Here is a 24,663-nt window from a genome sequence, read left to right as displayed (position 1 = left end):
TTATTTTGTAAGCCTTGGAGTACCAGTCAAATATTTTGGCCCAGAATCCCGTTAATGAAGGGCAGAACCAAAAGGCATGAGATAGTGTACCCTCTGATGCCTTCTTATGGGAGATTCTTGAGCAGCCTGATGTGTTCCATCACTGCCATTCAAACAAACAAGAATAGATGCTTTCCTGTGGCGTCTAGCTAGGTACAGTATGCAGCATCAAAAACTACTACAGTCCTGGAATCATCAGAATAAGCACTCTATATTGCTATCCTAGGTTGTCTGTTTTGTTTTGTTTTTTGTTAGTAGCCATTTAGCCAAAATGTTTTGTTAGTGTTTTGCTGTCAAAATTCGTACTGAAGTACGCTCCCCAGGGAGTGCTTGACCTCTGACTGAACCCACAGCTGTGCACTGCTCCCGGAAGCGCGTTCGATAAACATCCCATACAACAGGAAAGGCTTCCCACTGCTCCGTGTTTTGCGTTCCATAAATGTTCCATAAAATGAGAAAGGCTTCCCAAAGCGGTCTTCACAAGCCTAAAGGCTACAAAGCCTTGCTTTTGTTAGACTCTTGTACGAGTTGGGCAGTGAGAACGGGCTGCCTATATCTCATCTCAATATGCTTAATACTTGGAATAACACTAACAATATTACTTCATGGTCTGTTTCGATGACAACAAACTTTGTGACTTTTCATGCTCCTGTGCGTACGTGTGTGTGCGTGTGTGTGTGTGTGTGTGTTTGTGTGTGTGTGTGTGTGTGTGTGTGTGTGTGTGTGTGTGTGTGTGTGTGTGTGTGTGTGTGTGTGTGTGTGTGTGTGTGTGTGTGTGTGTGTGTGTGTGTGTGTGTGTGTGTGTTCAGTCTCAGTGCCAGGAGGTGAGGAAGAAGAAGGACTTGGAGTTGCAGATTCTAACAGAGCCAATCAGAAACTGGGAGGGAGATGACATTAAAACCCTCGGCCCTGTCCTCCACATGGTGCAGACCATCATCCATACACAGAGCTGTCAGGTCAGCACCAGAACCTCCTAACAACCAAACCAGGACTGTTGGTAACAATATGACATTATGTATTAGAGGTATTGTCTTTGTTTTACAGGAGACAAACGAACGCTACCTCCTCCTCTTCCCTCACACTCTGCTCATGCTCTCTGCCAGCCCGAGGATGAGTGGATTCATCTACCAGGTAACTTGTAACATTAATAATGACACTTTAATGATCACTGGCAGGACATGTATCTAAATAAATCTTGCCCAGCTGTGCCGTGCAATTTCACTGAAAGGTTGGCTGAAGTGCTATTGGCTATGCGTTTGCATGCATATCCTGCATCCGTTTGGAGCATCGGTCGTGCACGTCCTATCCAAATCGCTACATGCGGAAGGAGGTCGTCCGACATCCGCTGTGCAGGCACCTTCCACCAAGTAGCTGCTCATTGATGGTACGGCTTGGTGCCTCTCACACAGGACACCTGTGACAGGCTGTCCTCACTCACTGATCAAAGGGAGTACTAAACGCTCCTCCTCGTTGGATTTATTTGTGGTAAGCAAGCATTTTGGTTCACCTCGTCATACCAGCACTTTTACCTCCACTAAATCACGCTTGTGATTCCCCGACTGCATTGACTTTGGTGTTCCAGAGTGCCCTTTTTTTTTTACACACGGGTGAAAGGGGCGTGCGCACTGCGCAGTCAAAATTCTAATCAATTACTTGTTAATTGCTCATTTGCATGCGATGATGTGATATCAGCTTGAGTCTGCAGTGGACATGGCGTGAGTGTATAACCACAGTGATGTGATATCAGCTTGAGTCTGCAGTGGGCATGACGTGAGTGTATAACCACAGTGATGTGATATCAGCTTGAGTCTGCAGTGGGCATGACGTGAGTGTATAACCACGTTGATGTGATATCAGCTTGAGTCTGCAGTGGACATGGCGTGAGTGTATAAACACAGTGATGTGATATCAGCTTGAGTCTGCAGTGGGCATGACGTGAGTGTATAACCACAGTGATGTGATATCAGCTTGAGTCTGCAGTGGGCATGACGTGAGTGTATAACCACGTTGATGTGATATCAGCTTGAGTCTGCAGTGGGCATGACGTGAGTGTATAAAACACAGTGATGTGATATCAGCTTGAGTCTGCAGTGGGCATGACGTGAGTGTATAAACACAGTGATGTGATATCAGCTTGAGTCTGCAGTGGGCATGACGTGAGTGTATAAACACAGTGATGTGATATCAGCTTGAGTCTGCAGTGGGCATGACGTGAGTGTATAAACACAGTGATGTGATATCAGCTTGAGTCTGCAGTGAGCATGACGTGAGTGTATAAACACAGTGATGTGATATCAGCTTGATTCTGCAGTGGACATGGCGTGAGTGTATAACCACAGTGATGTGATATCAGCTTGAGTCTGCAGTGGGCATGACGTGAGTGTATAACCGCCATGATGCAATGACTGTGACAGCCCTACGCCCTAGTAACCCCAAGCGGCAGCTGGATGTCATCATTGGTGATGTCACAATAGAAAGTGACATAATCAGCATCAAACATCAAAGATGTCACAACAAGAGGTGACATTAGCCCTGTTCGGGATCGGTCCCTATGACAGAAGTGGAGTATTTAGTGTGTTCGCCATTTTGTAGTGAATGTACAGTACCCTACATTTTCACCGGTATACCACAATGCAATGTGGGTGTCTTTACCGAAGGAGAAGAAGAAAGTCGCTAGCTCACGAGCTAACAAGCTCATGAGCTACTTGACCAGCACAGCTTGCTATTAGGAGACAGCACCGTAATTGACAAAACCACACATGCACGTAATTAGAATTTCAACAATTTATTTTGGATTTAGCAGTCAAAACATGCAACATCAATACTACCTGAGGACAAATCTGCTGGAGAGTTTGTTTTTGTGATAGTGGGTGCAGATTGCTTGCATCACATGATGAATACCCGGCGCATCTTGTGACGCAATGATCTTCAGAAAAAAAATCTGTGTAGTGTCTGAAACGTTTTTTTAATATATATATATATTTACATTTTTCTGAACAGTACACAAACAAAACACACGAACAGGCTCGGACACAGAAAAAGAACAAAAAATCACACACACATCAACATTCAATATTACAGCATTGTGCTACAAGCCGCTTAAGGTGCTTATGAGATATTGTGAAAGGAATCCCACGCAAGGGGTCCACGAGCAACCAGCCAGGTGAGTCACCTGTCACCCCTAACCTCATCAAGGTAGGCCAGGAACGGGTCCCAGATGGCAGAGAATTTTTTAAGTAAGTTGGTCCTCAGGAACCTAAGTCTCTCCATCCGTATCGAAACTCATTTTATTCGTTCCCCATATAGTTCACTATGATAAACACTATATATGGAGAATAGTGAGTGAGTGGATGAGTGAACCATTCTGAACACGGCTACAATCAGAGATCATCAGAGATGATGTGATGTTATTAGTGATGTCATAATACAAATTACATTAGTGATGTCATGAATCCCACTCTGCTCATGCTATAAGTAGGACCAGTATACACTGTGGATCAGTAGTTTGAATCTTGCGGACCACAATCTCAAATTCTCGCCTGATCAACCGACTACCCATTCTTGATTCACGACTTGCGGTGAAGAGATAAGCAACCATTACCCATCTCGATTCACGGACTCACGGTGAAGACACCATCCCTACATCCCGTGTTCTAGCTGACACCCTGCAGGAGTGCATGCTACCCCAACACCGAATCAACCTACAGCATCCTTTATGGACTACCAACAACAAGACTTTGAGATGGAATCTGAGACGGCGTCAGCGGGAACTTTGAGTCCTGTCAAATCTCAACAGAAACAGAGAGACACCGACGGAACCAGACGTCACCGCTGTCAGCAGTGTGACAAAACATTTACTAGACTTGACAACTTAAAGCAACATTAAACAGTTCACTCAGGGGAAAAAGCCTTACTCCTGTCATGAGTGTAGGCATTCCTTTAGTCAGTCAGGTAGCCTAAAAAGACACCGACGTATTCACACTGAAGAGAAACCCTACCTCTGTGACCAATGTGGGAGCTGTTGCAGTTGCTTAGATGAGCTAACAACACATACATATTTTCACACTGGAGCAAAACGCTACAGGTGTGACCAATGTGGGATCAGGTTCAGGCACAGCAGTGTGCTAACAACACATTGACGCATTCACACTGGAGAGAAACCCTACAGGTGTGACCATTGTGGGAGCAGCTTCAGTCAGGATGTATAGGATTGGTGCACTGCTTACTTCTCACCTGGGTGTGATTTTTACCATCAGATGCAGCTCAACACAAGGTTTCCACTGATATATGATACTCATTTAGTTTTGCACCAAACCCCTTTATGTGCAGAATGTGCAGATTTATTAGAGGTTCAACCTTATCAAAAACTCCTATACGAACTATCAGAAGAAGAGAAAATGTGCAAGGGCATGTGTGCATTGTTGTCTATTCTCTTTATTTTTTATTAAGACAGGAAGTACTTCGTCTCCATTGGCAATTACACATCTGACCTAACTAGGTTGACTTGTGGGGTGCCTCAAGGATCCATTATAGGGCCCGTTCTCTTCAACCTTTATATGCTCCTTCTAGGCCTAATTATGCAAAAAAAACAAAGTAGCCTATCATAACTACGCAGACGACACTCAGTTGTATATAACTCTTTCCTCAGCTGACTATGCCCCCATATAATCATTGTGCCAGTGCATTGATCAAATAAATAACTGGATGTGCCAGAATTTCCTACAGCTAAACAAAGACAAAACAGGTGATCGTCTTTGGCCCCAAAGAACAAAGGCTTAAAATCACTGCACGCCTTGAGTCTCGATCCCTGAAGCCTAAGGATCAAGTCAAAAATCTTGGCGTTATTATTGATTCCGATCTCAACTTTAACTCCCACATTAAGTCAATCAGAAAATCAGCTTTTTATCATCTTAAAAATATAGCAAGAATTAGGGGATACATGTCCAGACAGGATCTAGAAAAACTAATTCACGCCTTCATTTATAGTAGGTTAGACTACTGCAATAGCCTTTTTTCTGGTCTCTCCAAAAAAGAACTTAGGCAACTTCAACTCATTCAGAATGCTGCTGCTAGAGTTCTAACGAAGACTAAGAAAGTCCTTACACTGGTTGCCAGTGTGTCATAGAATAGATTTTAAAATACTGTTATTAGTCTATAAATCACTTAAAGGGGGACTAACCCCCCAGATATGTATCAGAACAGTGATTTGAAAATACCTATGGAAAAAACCAAGAAATGACATATGCTCTTGTCTATACTAAACTCTTTGGCTGTGTTCAAGTCAAGATTTGTTTTCGGAAATGGACGCCATTACAGTTTGCCTACCGCCTCAAAAATAATTTATTTGAGAGGGGCAATATCTTTTATAAATATCAACAACTAGCCAACGCTGGTGGTCTGTATGGAAAGAGTGTTGCTCAAAATGGTTGAAAGTGATATCAATTTGGCCATTCAGTGGCGAACTAGAAATTTAATTATTTTTGTCCCATTTTGTCCCATGTGTGTGTGCGTGGCTTGTCTAAACTTACATTAAAAGAGCCTCGCTGCTCGCAGCACACAGCACAGTGAGGACAAACCTCTCGCTCTGGGGTAACACAATTAGTGGAGCGGCTAAGTGCTATAATCTTTCAATTTGTGATACAAGCGTGAAAATTGGCATGAGCAGTCTCCATGGGTCACTTGACAAGAAAATTGCCCGAGCCAATTGAAATTTCAAGATGGCTGGCATTTTTCAAGATGGCCGACACCTTATTGGAGCAGTTAAGTGATATAATGGTTTATTTGCTGATACAAGCATGAAAATTGGCATGAGCAGTCTCTGTGGGTCACTTGACAAGAAGCCACCCACAGCCACTTGAAATTTCAAGATGGCGGCTATTTTTCAAGAGGGCCACCACCTTAGTGGAGCAGTTAGGCCTAAGTAATCATTTAGTTGGTGATACAAGCATGAAAATTGCCATGAGCCATCTCAAAGGGTAATTTTACAAGAAACCGCCCACAGCCACTTGAAATTTCAAGATGGCGGCCATTTTTCAAGATTGCCACCATCTAAATGGAGCAGTTAAGCAATATGATTGTTTAGTTAGTGACACAAGCATGCAAATTGGTATGAGCAGTCTCTAGAGGTTGCTTGACAAGAAAACACTCTCAGCCACTTGAAATTTCAATTTTCAAGATGGCCACCCCCTGGATCCTCAAAAGACCAATTATCTCATAGAAATGTATTGGGATTTTTCTTGTCAAGTGACCCATGGAGACTGCTCATGCCAATTTTCATGCTTCTACCACCAAATAAACCATTATATCACTTAACTGCTCCACTAAGGTGTTGGCCATCTTGAAAAATGCCCGCCATCTTGAAATTTCAATTGGCTCGGGCAATTTTCTTGTCAAGTGACCCATGGAGACTGCTCATGCCAATTTTCACGCTTGTATCGTCAACTGAAAGATTCTGATGAAAATAAGCACTTAGCCGCTCCACTAAATGCGAGATTTCTCCACGTAATTCCCTCGTCTAACTAGAGATAAACCGCGCAATGAAATCCGTTTTTAATTTGCGTTTTGGGGCTTTTCGTGATTCTTGTTGAAAGTTACAGCACCTCTGATTTTTCCTCTCAGGGCGCAGGAGGCAGCGCAGAGCTCTTCTCCTCCTCACAGACTGTTCCTATGCAAATCCCCCCGAGGAGCACACACACACAGACAGAGCCAGTCGCTCTGCTCTGCTGACTTGATTTCCTGAGAAGTTGGCGTTGCTTGTACACAGTGATGATATTATATTAGCCGATATGTTTAGAGAAGCTTTGTCACGTTGTCACGTCGTAGTATAGCGTTATATTTGACATGTCCGCTAAACTGCGACGAGATTTGTTTGCTGAAATGTCAGACTGTTGAAAGCCCCCGCCTCTCACTGCTGCTGTGTGCTGCTGCTGCTGCGCGCGCCCCCGCGGGTGCATGAGAGAGCAGACTCTCCCGTTTGACTGGCCGAGAGAAAGTGCTTCCAAGTCGGACTGATAGCCGCGGAACTGTCAGACTGTGCTCTCTCTGCTCTCAGAGCACAGAGAGCCCAGCTGCTGCTGCGCGCACCCCCGGAGCTTGGGGCTCGTCCATGAGGTTTACAGTACGACTCTCTCCCGCCTGCCTGGGCTGGAGACAGTGCTTCCAACTCGGACTGATAATATAAACATCATCATTCGAGCTTATCCAGGTAAGATATTAATAAAGTAATGACACATTCAGCGGGAAACTAACTATAATTAAGACATGTGCCAACTTTGACGACGTTTGGTTCAGTATTTTAAGAGCAAACTTCAATAGGAATAGGCTTGGAGTTCTGAGGAGCCGAAAGGGTACAGGGGGAGTAGGGGAGTAATTATCTTGAAATCCCATAGTCTTTGGTTCACCGTGACGTCACGACGTGTCAAATATCCCATTCATTTGAGAGAAGAAAAAAAAGCAGTGTTCGACCTTTAGAGGGCGCTTATGCCAGGTATGCTGCTGAAAAATGATACAAATGGTAAAATGGCAACAGTTTGGTGTCAAATGTGGAAATTTTGACCAGAATTCTTCACACATCACCGCCAAAAGTCATATATATTGGTTAAAAGCTGAAAAAAGTGTTTTGGGGGTTAGTTACACTTTAAAGTCCCTGGAAACCAGAAATATTTTATATATATTTTAGAAATTATTTTATTATTTAGCATTTTGAGTTCATCACATCACAGGAACCTATGTTAATAAGCCACCAGCCAAATTTGAACGATGATGAACGTCGCAAAGTATATAAATTTAGGTTTGACAGTCATGGCAAAACTCATGAGAATCAATTAAATTTTAGAGTGTATTTTCTCCCGCGGACTGTGTGGGCGTGTCCCGTCTGCAGCAGGGGAAATTTCCCTCTCTCTCTCTCGGAGCAGACCTGCTGGAGGAGACCTGCTCGGAGGAGACCAACGGAGAGAGAGAGAGAGAGAAGGAGAGAGAGAGAGAGAGAGAAGGAAAGATAGATGGAGTGTGTGTGTGTGTTCGCGCGTTGCTCGACGCATAGCACAGATAGAGAGGGTTTACAGAGAGGAAGAGATCTCTGCGCTGCGAGTGCACAGCGCTACTGTGTGTGTCAGTGTGTGTGTGCGCGCGTGCGTGCATGCGTGTGTGTGATTCGATTAAATCTTATGACGTGATAAGATCATGCATTTTAGCACCACGCGCACCGCTCTCTTCAATGAGGAAATGGAAATCCAGACCTTGTAGAAAAGTGTCGATTTTTGGAGTTAGGGTTGAAAGTAATGTCAACTTACTTTCTGAGGCACACAATTACTCACATAAGACCCTAAATTTAATAGTTAGAAGGTTTTTGTGGATTTTGGTTTCCAGGGACTTTAATGGCCTAGGCCCAAAATACATAGCTGAATTGCTCCCACGCTACGAACCGTCTAGAACTCTTAGGTCAACAGGGTCCAGCTTATTAACTGTCCCTAGGATCAAATCATGGGAAGGCTGCATTTACCCACTATGCTTCTGCTAGCTGGAACAAATTGCCTGAAGACCTCAGATCTGCCCCAACCTTACTTACTTTTAAAAATAGACTAAAGACTTTTATGTTTACCGTCGCTTTTAACTGCTGACAGCTACTATGCAAACCCAATGAGTCCTCTATAAGTTTTTAGCTCTTTTTGCAACTGCTGCGCCTGTTGCTTAATGCACTTTTTATACTCTTTTTTTTAAGTTTTGTTGTGATGCTTTTAAATGTCCATTTTATTCTCTTCTTTTCTTTTCTTTTCCTGTCAACCATTTTATGTGAAGCACTTTGAATTGCCTCTGTGTATGAAATGTGCTATACAAATAAACTTGACTTGACTTGACTTGACTTATTATAATGCATTTCAAGACACACACACACACACACACACACACACACACACACACACACACACACACACCACACACACACACACACACACACACACATACACATGCAGATTTTATTATTCTCCTCTAGGCCAGTGTTTTCCTGTTAGTCCCATGTTCCAGTGACTATACTATATGCCTGTGTTCTTCTGAAGGGGAGGGTGCCACTGTCGGGGATGCTCATCTCTAGGATAGAAGATGGAGAAAACCTCAGGAATGCATTTGAAATATCCGGTGAGCTGTCTCATTTAGCAATCCATAATCAGATCTAGCAACTACACACATTATTTATTTAAAGACACCAGGGCCGATCCTGGCCATTTGGGTGCCCTAAGCGTAATTGTTCTGTGGTGCCCCCCCCCCCCCCGTAAAACTTTCAATAACTGTCAAACGAAAGACTGCAAAATCATTAATTATGAACGATACTAGTGTATCTCACATTTCATTACATGTGGGAAACAAACAATTGTTAGAATTACTGTACATGTCAGCAAACAAGTGATTGTTAAACTGTACATGCAAGCAGGGGCGGACTGGGATCATAATTCAGGCCGGGCATTAGATACCAAGCAGGCCAGGCCGATACAGGCCGACGTGCGTGCCGGCGTCCGAAGGGCGGCGGCGAAAAATTTGGGCTGTTTGAAGCCCAATTTGGGCTGTTTGAAGCCAGATTTGGACCGTCTGAAGCCCGATTTGGGCCAGTTGAAGCCAGATTTGGGCCAGTTGAAGCCAGATTTGGGCCGGTTGAAGCCAGATTTGGGCCGCTTGAAGCCCAATTTGGGCCGTTTGAAGCCCAATTTGGGCCGAGTCCAATTTTACAATGAGATGCACCCTGAATAAAGTAATAAAACCACTAGTAAACCAGTAGGCGGCGCCTGGCCTGCTGTTCAGTGAGTGGCCTGACTGAGGGCACCAAAAAAAAAAAAAAAAAAAAAAAAATTTGGTGCCCTCAGTCACGTGATGCCCTACGCAGTCTGTGTACTCTGCGTAATGGGTTGGAGCGGGCCTGAAAGACACCATCACATCATCCTGATTTTAGCATCTTGGTCTGCTAGTTTCAAAATTGATTTTAAGATTTTACTTAACACTTTTTATATGAGCCACATCACAGCCTGGTATCTTCTGTTGACATGCAATAATTAGTGTGTGTGTTTGTGTGTGTGTGTGTGTGTGTGTGTGTGTGTGTGTGTGTGTGTGTGTGTGTGTGCGTGTGCGTGTGTGTGCGCGTGTTGTGTAGGTGGCCAGTGTGAAAGGATACAGGTGGCTTGTGACACTCAGCAGGACCTACAAGAGTGGCTGGATCTTCTTACCAAACACACACACACTACTGCCTCACACACACACAAGCATCTGTCTGTCTGTCACACGGTAAGTTCTATTTTCGAAGGAACCCTTTCCAGTCATGATGGAAATTCCTAAATTCTGCCACTAGGAGGCGTTGGTGTGTATAATTGCTTTCTGTGTGCTGCTCAAACAATATCATACAATGGAAGTTTATACATCATGTTAAAGAGGAGAATGTGTACTTTCAGATAGTAAGTCTCAAACTCGGTTAGTTCTCTCAGAAAGACTTGCCTTTTCAAAAATTGTATGTTTAAAAATTAGATAGAAGCTAGTGAACTACCCAAAACAGAATAGAAATGTATTTATCATTTTCTGTTCAAAAGATACAAATACTTTTGTAAAGGGTGGATTTTTTTTTACCCTATGAGCTATATAGCACTTGCAAATGAGGCTTGCGTTCCCTTTTATAATACAGGATTTCCTGCCTCAAGAACCATACAGTACATGTACACAAATTTTATATCAGTATAACTTATTTTGCCAGCTTTCAGTTTTCATGGAACAAAATTGTGCTTGTATGACGGAGATATTATTAAACCATAATCAGAATTTATATTCCGAATTCTGAATGGGCTGACTGTCAGTTTCTATCTACTATACTATCAGTCATTTCATATTGACCTATATCAGATCTGTGTGTATTCCTCACATCTTTCTTTGGATTCCTCTCCTCTCTTACATCCCTTTCTCCTCCTCTCCTCCACCCAGTTGCCCTCCCAACCCCTCACTCCTTCCAGGCATTCGGAGGCTCGCACAGGGAACGGTGGACCAGCCTACCACACCCTTCCCCACCCCTCTTCGTATGGAACAGCCCAGCGGGACAGCCCCATGTGGGGGCCCCTGGAGCCACCCAGCACCCCCAAACCCTGGAGCCTCAGCTGCCTTCGGCCCGCACCTCCTCTCCGCCCCGCCGCTGCTCTCTGCTACAAGGAGGTACACTGGCATACTGTTACAGTTGAATCGGTCACAGGTTACGTAAGACGACAGGTGTCAGTTTATAAGCTCTCATTGGTTACAGCTGTTAGGGTCCGTCAGATGTGTCATGTCAATTCAGGGGTTAGTTTGACTGTCAAATGAAAACAGCTGATCCGTCGCATTGATTCAGGAGTCGTCATCGGCTAGATAGTCTGTCAATCATATTAGCGTGTCGGCATTTGGGCTGTTGTATTGGCTGACCTTGTTAGAGGGCGAACGCTGGTCGACGTAATTTCCCCCCTGATGAAAGCAGGAAGATGAGAAAATGTTTGGAATGGGACACGTGAGAGAGCCACAGTAAGCGGGCACATGGAGGAATGCTTGGCACAGACGTCATGTAAAAACGCCATTCTTCATTGGTCTCAGAACGGAGGATAATGCCCTAATGATGGACTATTAACTCTCTTTAACCGTGAACCGACCCCATCTATGTTAGTGTATGTGTGTACCTGTTTTGTCTTCGGACCGCCTCGGTGGTCTCTCTGGAGTTGTGTTCAGCAGAAACGACAGGAGGCTGACCCAATACAAATCTTGCGGGAACGATGGGGCAGGCGAGAACGGGCGGTCACAAAATAAAAAGTGGGTCCTGCGATGTCAGTCTCTCCAAAACTTTTTCTTGAATGTGAAATGAGGGAATAAACATTAGAGATGGCAACGAGGGCTGTTCAGATATCACTGTTCAGAAATGAAACTTTTCAAACCCAGCAGAATGGCTGCACTGGATAAGAATATTTGACAGATTTCAGATCGCTTCATGACTCAATGAAAAACAAGAACTCACGATTATATGCAATGGAATGGGACATGCAGCTGACAATGTTTTGTCAGTTTAATAATTGACTAGATTACAAATCTTTTTTAATCCCCCGATGGGGAAACTTCCCACCAAGGCGATACATACAGACAACAACAGACAAATAGCAACAGGCAGCAACTGTTACAGTCACAGTACACAGACACAATAAAAAGCCATTAAGACAAGATTAACAGCTGTGTTTGTTAAGAAATCTGACCGCTGCTGGTACAAAGGACCTGAGTCACTCAGTGGAACACTGAGGCATCACAAATCGCTCATTAAATGAATTTCTGAGTCTATTAAAAACATCTCTTTTCACTATGGCCTTTTCTAGAATGACCTCAAGTGAGTCAGGGGTAAGGCCAATCACTGAGCCAGCCTTTTTAATCAACTTGTTGATCCTGTTTTTATCATCTGCACTGATGCTGGACACCGAGGTCCTTTGCTGCATGTCATCCCCTCTCTCTCTCTCTCTCCCCACCTTTCCTGTCTGCCTACTGTCCTATCTAAATAAAGGCAAAAATGCCCCACACACAAAAAGTCAGTCAGTTTGTTGTCAAGGCAGACTGAGGTCTAGGCAAGACATAATCTAAAACCTAAGCGATAGTTGTATTGTGCAGTTTAAAATTAATCACTTTGCTAGCTAAAAGATGCGGTTGAATCGTATTAAAAGCACTAGAAAAATCAAAAAACATAATCCTAACAGAACTGGCAGTTGTTTCAAGGTGGCTGTGTAATGGCTGTGAAGCATAACAAGAAGTGCATCATCCACCCCCACACCCTTCCTTTGGGCAGATAAGAAGAAATATGAGGCTGTTAAAAGCAGCAGTGTTTGAACAGCACTACATAGGAAAACATGGTGTGATCTTTGAGAGAGCCCAGTTCAATAAAGTACCGTGGGACCCCAGTATTTTTATTTTATTTTTTATTTTATTTTTTAATAGCGGGCAGGAGCGGGCGGTCATAATGTAGCTGCGAGTGCTCAATGACTCACACGTTGTGGGGGTGGCTGGGGGCAGGATTAAGAAAATCTCTAGTTTGTCTTGGTCATGCTAAATGCTAGCAATAGCGCAAACCTTGTTCATTTCAGTTTATGGTGCGGTCTTTGAGTGTGTTAAAGGAAGCTAGTTAAAGCTTAATTCAGAAAACACATTCAAAAGAACCCCACCATAACAATATTTAAAAAAAAAAGAGTAGAGATGATTTTTCGTCTCTATCCTTCGTTAAATTGGAATAGTTGACCATTAATTAAAAGTAGAGATACATTCATACAGCGCTCTCTCTCTCTCTCTCTCTCTCTCTCTCTCTCTCTCTGTCATTTGTAGGACATGAATAAGAGTCCTAAGAACATGAAGAAGCTGCTCCCTAAGAGGAAGCCGGAGAGGAAACCTTCAGAAGAGGACTTTACTGTGAGGAAGAGTATGTACACAACCATGCACCCGAGATAGCGACTAGGAATCGAAGTACACCTAAAATAAATTTGTTGAAAACTCCAATCTGAAAGTGGCCAATTGAAAAAAATCCTGATGGTCTTGCCAGTCAGGGCCTTCACGAAGATCTGCATGCCTCCCCTCAGACGGAGCACAGGATGGAGTGTGGACTCCTTCTGGATGTTGTAGTCTGAGAGGGTCCGTCCATCTTCCAGTTGTTTGACAGCGAAGGTCAGACACTGCTGGTCAGGGGGATGCCTTCCTTATCCTGGATCTTGGCCTTGCTAGGCGACATTGGTTGCACTCATGAAAGGTCAGCTGTAAGTAGGTCAAAGTTGAAATAATTTCAAATTTGAGTGCGCCAAAGGGAGCATTGCTGCATGGTTGGACAGCACTGCTCTCCCCACAGGAAAACAATAGCACAGCGGATGCAGAATGTAAGCATTACCAATATTAAAATGTGTCAGTTGAAACATTTATCAGAAAAAGGTTGAGCTTTTCAATAGGATCAGAGCAGCAAATCTGGAGATATGCACGCATGACTTGATTGACAGTATACTCTATTATGCAAAAAGCGCTCCTCTATAGATACAGTCGGTCTGTGTGGGAACTCCCACAAAATGCTACTACGGTGGCACGCAGGTGGGGTAAAAAACCATATATCTCAAGAGCTGATTCACCAAAGGACGGTGCTGCAGCTCTACACTAGAGGGTTGTGGATTCTAGAGCAGGTACATAGACGTCTGTTCAGATGTGCATTTACTGCGGTGGTTGAATCACCAATCCTGTTTGCCTGGGCTGGGCTAGCAGCTAAATGCTAACTATGCTGAATGGGGAGAACTGGAAGATTTACCCCACCCTCACCACGCCCCAGCCAGGTACCCCAGCATCTATGACGAGACATCCACTCAATCTATTGTACATTGTTCCTCAGTACAGCGTGAGTTGTTTATAGATGGAACAATATGCAGAACTGGATACTGTAACTGTGTTGACTTACCCAGAGGTCAAATCCAAGATATGCACAACAAGAACAGGCAGATGTGCCGTGTGCAAAAAGGCTGTGGGCAGCTTAATTGAACTGCTGGGCTCACACTGAAACTGGTCCGCAACAATTTCAGATACACAAACAGATGCTGCCTGTGTAGGATGAGCAAAAGCTTCACACACAAAAAAAACATGGCTAGTCAATTTTCTCAAGAACAGATTAGAAACAATAACGTTAGTCCATGCAGTGCTTGCTTGGAAGCGTCAGGAGGGGTTGTGTGTGAGTGCACCAGGCAGGCAGGCAGGCAGTGTCTGTATTTTGATAGGCTAAAACTATCTTAATTTCATTTTATAATCAAATTGTTAATTTCTTGAATTAGTAGGTTATGTTATCCTTTATTGTATCTGTGGGAAAATGCATCCTCTGCATTTGACCCACCTTCTACTAGACCTTCCTAGAACTAGGAGCAGTGGGCAGCCACAGTGCAGCGCCCAGGGGGCAACTCCAGTTCGATTGCCAGTGCCTTGGTTTGGGGCACTGACAGGAGTATTAACCCTAACATACATGTCTTTAGCTATTTTCACACATGAACTCCGGATCAGGTGAGGGTTGCTCCCCACTGAGCCTGCCCCGGATGATACGTGAAGTGTACCCTTTCACACATGAGGCATGTTGCATTCACACATGAGTAGCACCTCCGCAGAGTTTGTAAAGTAGAGAGGGGGCGGGGGCGGGGGCGGGGGCGGGGGTGGGGGAATTTGGGCATGACCACACAATGGGGAGTTGTGAAAACTAAAAATACATAATGGGCGATAACTGCCTAACATTCACGGCATATAATCGTTTGCGCATAACGTTAGTAAGTAATTAATTAAACAACCCTACAACTCACGCCCAGATGCATCGATTTCCTCGAGTCGCAAGCACTACAAACAAAACAGGTCTTTGCTATGTTCAGTCCTAAAATGCATCAAACCTACTAGAATTATACAGAATACAGGAAGCTAGACGTTTTTACCTTCAAAATAAAACAAATGTTGTATTACTTAGTAACAAAAAACCAGAATGTCGACTCACTACGGGTTAAAATTGACTTTTCGAAGGGAGCAGATCTTCTTCCAGTTTATCTCCGTTCTGTATCTTTCGAAACACACACAAAAAAACATTACACGTGCATTTACTTTATTTAATTGCCATTATTGCGAAGGTTATACCCGGAAGTTTTCGTTTTATACTGCCTGACTTGACGCTACTTGGAATTTGCGGTTCTGCCATTGAATCTTCACAAACGCTGTGTAAACGTTAAATCAAAGACATGAACGCAACCAGATCCAGATACCCTAGCGATGTCCAATACTGGGAAGCGGGACGACCCTCGCGTCCAAAAATGCTTATTAAATGTGTGTGCTGTGCGAAGCAGACATGAAATCAGATCAGAGCCATGAGCCTTTCAATCCAGCAATCCAGCAACATGTTGGCTGTCCCACACGGAGCAGTTTTGAGCTTCATTTGGAAACCAAATGGCATGTGTTTTTTGCTCGCTCATTCACATCGACTATTTATATAATAATAATCTGTCACGATGTCTCTGTCCTCATGCACTCACGAGCTGACTACTTCACGGAGCTCTGGAGGGGAGGGGGGACAATCCGCTCCTGCGACTACGGCTGGGGCTACACTTCCCTCCGGATAGGAGGAGGCTCCGCGGGAGCGCGCATGAGCCACATGCACACATTCACACATGACAGCCATCCGCATGGCCTCTAGATAACTCCTGAATTCCAAACATTTTTTTTTTTTTTTTTAATTGTTTTAAACATGTGTGAAAGCAGTGTTTGATGGTGGGAGGAAACCAGACCACCCAGAGAAAACCCACAGGAACACAGGAAGAACATGCAAACTCCACTAAGAAAAGCAACCGGGACAGACCTGGGTTTAGAACCCAGGAACTTCTTGCTGTTAGGGCTTTCACACCGGCAGGGCTCCGTGCCGGTTCCGGTTCCAGAACCCTAATCTGAACTGGCCGGCGCGTTCAGACCGAAAAAATTATTGGTTCGGAACCTGAAAAGTTGGTTCTCAGCGGAACCAAAAAATAGTTGGTTTTCCTTGGGAACCATGACATCATCAGTGGGCGTGTCTCATTCTAGGCTGTGAAAACGAGCAGGAAGGAGAAGAAGGCAGTGACAACACAGAGAAAAATAATTTGCAGTGGTCTCCTGAGGAAACCAAATGTTTAGTGGCGATTTGGGCATCTACCGAATCTCAAGAAAAGCTAGAAAGCAGTACAAGAAAGAGCAAGTCATATGCCGAACTTGCAGAAGAGAGGGCCAAGGCTGGGTTCACTCGAACGCCAGACCAAAAAATTTATAAACTTAAAAAAATAAAAATAAACTGAAGAAGGACTACCAAATAATGTCCTCCCACTTTGGTTCTGCTTAAACTGGTGTGAACACGGGCTGGTTCGCCAGAAAGCACCAAGGTTCTGAGACTCCAGAACGGAGCAAGAGCCAGAACCAGAACCGTGTCTGTCTGAAAGCGCTATGTGAGGCATCAGTGCTAACCACTGTGCCACCGTGCCGCCCATGCCGTCCAATTGCTCAATTTGATTGGTATGCATATTGATTTAATGTGAAGGTGAAGGGTGGACTCCTTCTGAATGTTGTAGTAGGAGAGGGTGCGGCCATCTTCCGGCTGCTTACCGGCGAAGATCAGACGCTGCCGGTCAGGAGGGATGCCGTTCTTGTCCTGGATCTTGGCCTTGACGTTCTCAATGGTGTCACTTGGCTCAACATCCAGAGTGATGGTTTTATCAGTCAGGGTCTTCACAAAGATCTGCATCGTGACAACAGAAACTTTCTCTGCTCGTTTACCGGTCCTACATATAGCCTCTGCAGTGAAGGGTTTATGACATCACTGATGTTTGATGTCATAACACTGATGCACACATGTCTGTCTGTCTGTCTGTCTGTCTGTCTGTGGCATCATCAGTGATGTCATAGTCATTGTGACATTATCAGTGATAAACCAGGGCTTCTCAAAGTTTTGATGACTGAGGGTCAATTTAGGGACCCATTGGATTGAGGGCCGCCCAAGAAGAAACAAACTGCTTATAATTTAAAAACAAATCTTTTCTTTAATAGCCTATTCTAGACCAAAAGTCCTGCCAATAATGTGAGAAATGTATGTTGTGTTTTCTAGAGGAGAAAGAAGCTGAGGAATCTAATAACGTGTGCGATGCTGTAACGATGCTGTCGAGTTTTGATGGCGTGGCCACTATGGGCTGATAACATCATCACCGATGACGTCACAATTGCTTGAGTGACATCACTGAGCAATTGTGATGTCGTCAGTATGTCATCAGTGTGATCTCATCATTGACATCAGTGATGGCATAAATCACTGAAAATGTCATAGAGCTAGTGACATCTTCAGGGATGTCATAAATCCTTCCTTGCTGCCGTTATAAATGAGACGACTCTTGTTCAAAACCCAGTCACTCGAGCAATTGTGATGTCAACCCTAACCTTTCTGAGCAGCACTGGGGACCCCAGGTAACTGTTCCCTAAACCTTCTTCACTCACTATACCACAGATTTACAACTTTCTTTCTCTCTCTCTCAGGTACAGCAGCTCTAGAAGAGGACGCTCAGATACTGAAAGTGATTGAAGCTTACTGTACCAGCGCCAAGACACGACAGACTCTCAACTCCAGTGAGTACACACCATAGAGTAAAAAAGATGGGCGTAGTGAGTGTGACATCACCCATTGGTTTGTGCACTCGTGTTTTGAAGCCTCGGGTTTGGCATTTTGGCTGCTGCCATCTTGTTTTTTTTGTAGCCAGAAGTGATGTATTTGTAGCCATATTTGGATGAGAGGGGGGTTTTCCAGAGCCACAGTGCTGCCTGCTATTGGTCCCTGATCGCCGAGCTGCAATCACACCCAAAACAGTATTTTTTTTTTATCGTCTATTGACTCTAAACGGGTGAGTTATATACAAATTCACTCCCCGTACATTTGTCATGAAAGGTGAAATTTGCTATACTGACCAAAATTGTTTTGAGCTGCAGCCAGGCTGTAAACCCGTTTATGCTGTAAAGTTTTAACGTGGGGGTGAATTGGAAATGAGTCCCTTTTGGAGCCAGCCTCAGGTGATCATTTGAGGAACTGCAGTTTTTGGTACTTCCTATTGGCCTCAGTGCGACCAAACAAAACTGCCCCCTCAGTACCCCCCCCCCCCCACACACACACACACACACACACACACACACACCTACACACACAGGCCTACGCACACATATGCATTATGCACAAACATCTTCACATGCATGGACACACGCACACACAGTGCTAGCTAGCTTACTGCTAACCACTGTTTGTTCTCTGCTTTCAGCTCTAACAGTGTTTTCTCTTTCTCTCTCCTCTGTCTCTTCCTCTGTTTGTGTTATTGTCAAATTGCTTTTTCTTCTTCCACACTGCTTTGTTTGATCTCATCATCATCATCATCATCATTATTGTCATCATAACTTGTGTGAACCCCTACGCCCACTCCAACTCAATATGCTTTGGCCCATACCCCCCTCTTATTCCGAATGGTTTTTCCCACTCTCATCCTCCAATTTAATATGGTTTACCCCATACGACCCCCATTTTCCTGTTGCGTTTGGTTTGCTTTTGGTTTGAATCCCATATTTTTTCAAACAATTTGCTGTTCATTGTCACCCCACACACGTTCAATATGGTTTGTCCCACACCCGCTCCTACTCAATATGGTTTGTCCCACACCCCCTCCTCTTATTGAATATGGTTTGTCCCACACCCCCTCCTCCCATTCAATATATGGTTTGTACACCAACACCCTCTCCCAACATTCAATATGATTTTCCCCACTCCCTCCTATTACCGGTTACTTTATGGTACAGCCTGGCAAGGGACTGACCTCATGCACAACCACGTGCTCGGTGACGCCAGCCTCACGGTCGCCGGTCACCCCGCCAACCCACCGTGTTCTGACCAATCAGAGGACTCGGATTATGACAGTATCTGGACCGCCCATAGTTACAGGACCACCTCGGTTTCTCGTAAGACACTGCAGTCACAAACCCCAGACCTATATTACTACCTAACTTAGCTTACACCAAGGGTTAGACCCATATATTGATATATTGGCGTGGGATGTGGAGATTGGGCATTTTGGGATGCCAGTACCATACCGCTTAAAATATACATATCATTCTATTTCAGATGTAGAATTTATTCATGTTGGCTGTTTCTCCTGGCCTTTTCGGGTTACTGGTTCTCATATTTGCCATCTCTATATTATGGAATACAATTTTTTGTATCTATATGTATTCTCTGACTGCCTAATTATCTGTGCCAGCATTTCCTGGTTTTTGCATCCTTATATGTTGCAGTGATTATTATGAGCCATATAAATATTATCAGAAGATAAGCCATCATATGACATCTTATAAGTCACATCTTTTTATAAGAAGTGCTATGCAGTTTTTCCCGTACAAGAACAAGGACCCCCGCCAGGCCAGAAATAATTAGAGGGGGGGGAATTATTTTACAAATTTCAATACAAAGCAACCTTTGTGGCATATTGCAATACAACAAAACATATATTGGTGTTGGCAGTAATATATATAAGAGTAAATATTAAATAACACCAAATATAAATTCATTCAAATCGATAGGCATTTGCTTTTTGGAGCCTGTGAGTTTGCTTCCCTGTAAATGTTTTGCAATAAGATACACAGTTTATTTATTCAGCAATAAATGCACTTTATTAAGTCATCCTTTCCTTGTGATCACTTTGTTTTAAGTCTTGAATATACCGAGCGAATCACAATTTGAAAGTAAATATAAATTGCAGACCGCCTGCCACGCCATCTGACCGAAGCCGATGGTGGGTTTAGGTGTTGTTTTTGGTGGGTACCACCAGGCCTGAAAAACACTCTAGGGGAAACACTGATATGGGGTTCTTTCTTTCACACCCATTCTTTAATTTAACACTGAAGAAAGCCACAGGCTGAAACGCGTCTGTTCTTTGTACTGCTGCTGTGCGGATTAAAATCCTTTTTGAAACTTAACCTGTGAGTGCTGCCAGTTCCATTGGACTTTTCATATTGGCGTGGGCCCATATATGATATATTGATCAGATTTCATTCCACACAAGTAATACTCATAAATGTTTTGGAATTGTGGCCAAAAATATTGACTTTCAACAATCCATATGGGTCAAACCATTGTCACATTGTGTCGGACGTGAACTTAGTAACCTACTGTATTTTATTTGAGTTTATTTTAGTTTATTTAACAAACTTCAAGTACAGGGTAAAACCATATAAATGACATTGTCAGGGATAGCACGATAAAGTCTGACTTATACTGTAATAACAATTAATTTTTTCCAATCAGGTTCTAGCAGGAAAGATGTACACATGCTGTTCCCAGAGGAGGAGAAGATCATAGTGGAGGAGACCAGGAGCAATGGACAGACTGTGGTGGAGGAGAGGTGTGTGTGTGTGTGTGTGTGTGTGTGTGTGTGTGTGTGTGTGTGTGTGTGTGTGTGTGTGTGTGTGTGTGTGTGTGTGTGTGTGGCGTGCGTGCGTATGTCTGACTGTGTGTGCGGGAGTGCATTCAAGCAGGTGAGAATATATGAAATCTTGGTATGTGGTGAACTGAAGCAGAGCTGTTCTCACCCTCCAGGAGTCTGGTGGACACTGTGTACAGTTTAAAAGATGAAGTCCAGGAACTCAAACAGGTGAGTCGAGGGTTTCTTCAGTCAGTTTTCTGTTTAAATCTATTTTGCAATCAATTTTGATGAAAGTTGAACGAATCCTGCATCTCAAGTCAAGTCAAGTCAAGTTTATTTATATAGCCCTAATTCACAAGCATGTCTCAGAGGGCTTCACAGAAAATATGTCTAGCTAATTCTAGCTGACACAACAGTAGCAAATTACAGAATAAAGATAACATTTTGAACAATTGATAGAGAAATATAGAAAGAAGGGAGGAGAGCAGGGGGAATGTGAGAGAGTGATCGGGTGGGGAGGGAATGGGAAATGTTGGAGGGTATAGGAGGTGGGGAAGGAGCAAGAGGAGAGAGCAGGAGAGGGGAAGGGGGGGGAGCGGGGGGGGGGGGGTGTGGGGGAGAAGAGAGCAGGGGGAGGGAGGAGGTGGGGAGAGAATGGGAAATGTGGGGGAGGAGAGAAGGAGAGGTGGGAGGGTGCAGGGGAGGGAGAGCAGGGGGAATGTGAGAGAGGGGAGAGCAGGAAGTGGCAAGAAATGGGGAAAATTGGGGAGAAGAGGAGAAGGAGAAGGAGCAGAGGAGGGGAGAAAGAGGAGAGAGCAGGAGAAGGGAGGGGGAGAGCGGTGGGATGTGGGGGAGGAAAGAGCATGGAAAGAGAGGATGTGGGGAGGGAATGGGAAATGTGGGAGAGGAGAGAACAGGAAGGGAGAAGTGGGGAAGGAGCAGGGGAAGGGGGAAAGAGAAAGAGAGGGGGGGAGAAGATCAGACAAACTGACTACTCTAGACATTAACCAGAGCTAACTGGGACATAGGGGATCTAGCTAATCTACAGCCTGTCCTATTCTGCTCTAGTCTGATCTTTGCCTGAACACTATTTAACAGGTCTACAGCCTATAGTTAGGCTGTAGCTAATCTATCGCCTACCTAAGCTATTCTAAACCTACCGGCAGCCCTCGACCAGTGATGGAGAGCACCGATGCCCCCCGCCCCGGCCCCCACACACATAAGGCGTGGGAGAGAAGGCCAGGCCGGGACACAGCGGTACCCCCTCACCCCCAGTGAATGCAAGAAAACCTTTCCACCATATGGTGGCAATTCACCACATGGATTGCCACATGGATTGCCTCAGTGACTTGGCTGAGGAGGAACCTTGTGAGGCCGATGTACTGTAGGGTCCAGCTATGGACCCCATCCGGGGACTCCCCTCCGAGACAGGCCGAGAGATGCCGGGCTAAACCATTTACAGAGTTTCAGATTATGGAAATAAAATTTACAAAAGAACAGAAAATTGAAAATGTAAAAAGGAGTCCAACAAAAAGAATACGAAAATGTAGTTTTTAAATGATCCTAAGATCAGGGAAGAGAGTTGAAAATGTAAAAAGTAGAGTCCAAAAAGAAATAGAAAATGTAGTCTTTAAGTGTTCGTAGGTTCAGAGAATACTTAGCTAGGTGAAAAAAGGGGTAACAAGATTGGGAGTTCCATGAGGATGATCTGAGGAATCCATGAGTCCGCGTTGGTGACATCGATTAAGAGGAGAGGAGGGGAGGATAGGGGTCGGAGGTGACGATGAGGCCAGGGGGGGGGACGTCCCCCCCCCCCCTTCCCCTGGGCAGGCAGGTGAAGGAGTAGTGGGTAGGTGGGCCGGAGTGACGACAGGTGACCAGGATGATGAGGATAGGGGTCGGTGGTGATGATGAGCCCGGGGTGTCAGACAGGCGAAGGAGTAGTGGGTATCTCACCAGCAGCAAGCAGCAGGATCATCCAGGGAGTACTGTATGTATGAGAATGACTGTTGCAATCATAGGTTTCACTCTCACCACTATTATCTCCCATACTACAGTCTTGACTGTTGTACAATTCAATGTTAAATCCAAAAGTCTCCCCATATGGGGGACAAAATATGATCTAATGAGGCTCCATGGCCTGAAATAGACAGCAGGTATGGTAGTTAACAGGTGGCAAGAAGGCAATCTTATGCATCTGTTAACAGCTCCATCAGACTGACAGCAGACTCACTAGTTTCCCCATTCACCAGTATCCATTTTTGATAAGTTAACAACACCAATACAAAGGTAACGTCAGCTAACAGAATTGCATCCAATTCCAGACAGTCGGTCCCTCATGTAATTTCTGGTGTTTATCGGGATTCTTATAAGGGGTTCCCAACCAAAAGACATAAATTCACACATTTCAGAAGATATGTATCCAATTTCACAAATCTTTGTACCCTTTCAAGCATATAAACACTACGTACGGAAGTCTGACTGGTTGAATGCGAGACACTGATGAAAGAAGGTAGAGCCTGCACACTTACTCACAATGCCAAAAAAGTTTAATTAAAAAAGCAAACGTTTTCGATCCACACTGGATCTTCGTCAGGTCAGCAACCGACTGACGAAGATCCAGTGTGGATCGAAAACGTTTGTTTTTTGAATTAAACTTTTTTGGCATTGTGAGTAAGTGTGCAGGCTCTACCTTCTTTCATTTATGCAGCGTTTTTTGCTCCAGCCTTATTGCACCTTCCCGTGATGTGCGTATAAATCTCTCTTTTTACCTGAATGCGAGACACTACCATTACAAAGTCACACCCATTATCCAAAAATGATCGACCTGTAAGCACCACAGGATCGACTAGATCGTGATTGATGGGTTGGGCATCACTGCTGTAGGAGCTTCAGCAACCATTCACAACAAGGAGATAACAAAACATATCAGTTATCACTTCCATCCACATCAAAGCTATTTCTTTCTCTCGCTTCCACTCTCACTTTATCGTGCTCTCTCTCTCCCCCCTCCCGTCTCCCCCTCTCCCTCCAGGACAACAAGAGGATGAGGAGGACGTTGGAGGAGGAGCAGCGGGCGAGGAAGGATCTGGAGAAAATCATCAGGAGAGTTCTGCAGAACTTGAACGACCCGACGTGGGACGAGACTAACCTCTGAGATAAATATATGTATCTGAACACCATGACCAAACTTAAGAACCTTTAAACCGACCAATGAGCTTTGAACTACGGTTTGGACCGTATGGGTTTCTGAAGGCCGATACTGATATTTTTGGATTGAAGCTGCCAATAGCCAATATTCTGTGGCATTATTCAATATCCTTTTACCATTTTCATGCCAAAAAAAGTATTCAGTGTTTCCTCCAGGATTTTGTTCATTTAGACCAGGGGTGTCAAACTCAATCTAGTTCACGGGCCACATGCAACCCAATATGGTCTCAAGTGGGACAGACAAAGAAAATCAATAATGTATAAATCAATAACAACACCTCCAAATGTTCCTGTTTCTTTTAGTGTAAAGAATTACAGCTACATTTTAAGAACACATTTTCACATAGGGTTATCTCAGCTACTACCATAGGCCTATCAAACAAATTATCAAATATGCTGTCTGTAACTCTGCATTCCAATTGATGGCAACTGTGCAATTCTC

The 24,663-nt window shown here is 44.2% G+C and overlaps 1 protein-coding gene across 1 annotated transcript in view; it reads left to right on the top strand.

Annotated features, from left to right (window-relative positions):
* The window catches only part of LOC310772579 (rho guanine nucleotide exchange factor 7-like), a gene marked incomplete at both ends in the record, with an annotated part of 60,598 nt that extends 36,430 nt beyond the window's left edge, over positions 1 to 24,168 (top strand). The window contains 11 exons of the mRNA XM_083632416.1: positions 849 to 995; positions 1,084 to 1,170; positions 9,096 to 9,174; positions 10,178 to 10,308; positions 10,993 to 11,217; positions 13,381 to 13,474; positions 18,094 to 18,183; positions 19,393 to 19,551; positions 20,894 to 20,990; positions 21,185 to 21,239; positions 24,046 to 24,168. Of these exons, the coding sequence (XP_083488542.1) occupies positions 849 to 995; positions 1,084 to 1,170; positions 9,096 to 9,174; positions 10,178 to 10,308; positions 10,993 to 11,217; positions 13,381 to 13,474; positions 18,094 to 18,183; positions 19,393 to 19,551; positions 20,894 to 20,990; positions 21,185 to 21,239; positions 24,046 to 24,168 (1,287 nt within the window). The remainder of the gene's footprint in view (positions 1 to 848; positions 996 to 1,083; positions 1,171 to 9,095; positions 9,175 to 10,177; positions 10,309 to 10,992; positions 11,218 to 13,380; positions 13,475 to 18,093; positions 18,184 to 19,392; positions 19,552 to 20,893; positions 20,991 to 21,184; positions 21,240 to 24,045) is intronic.
* Positions 24,169 to 24,663: the final 495 nt, after the last annotated feature.

This window comes from Poromitra crassiceps (assembly GCF_964638095.1).
Source record: "Poromitra crassiceps genome assembly, chromosome: 3".
Classification (NCBI taxonomy): domain Eukaryota; kingdom Metazoa; phylum Chordata; class Actinopteri; order Beryciformes; family Melamphaidae; genus Poromitra; species Poromitra crassiceps.
This window is presented reverse-complemented; position numbering and strand designations above follow the sequence as displayed.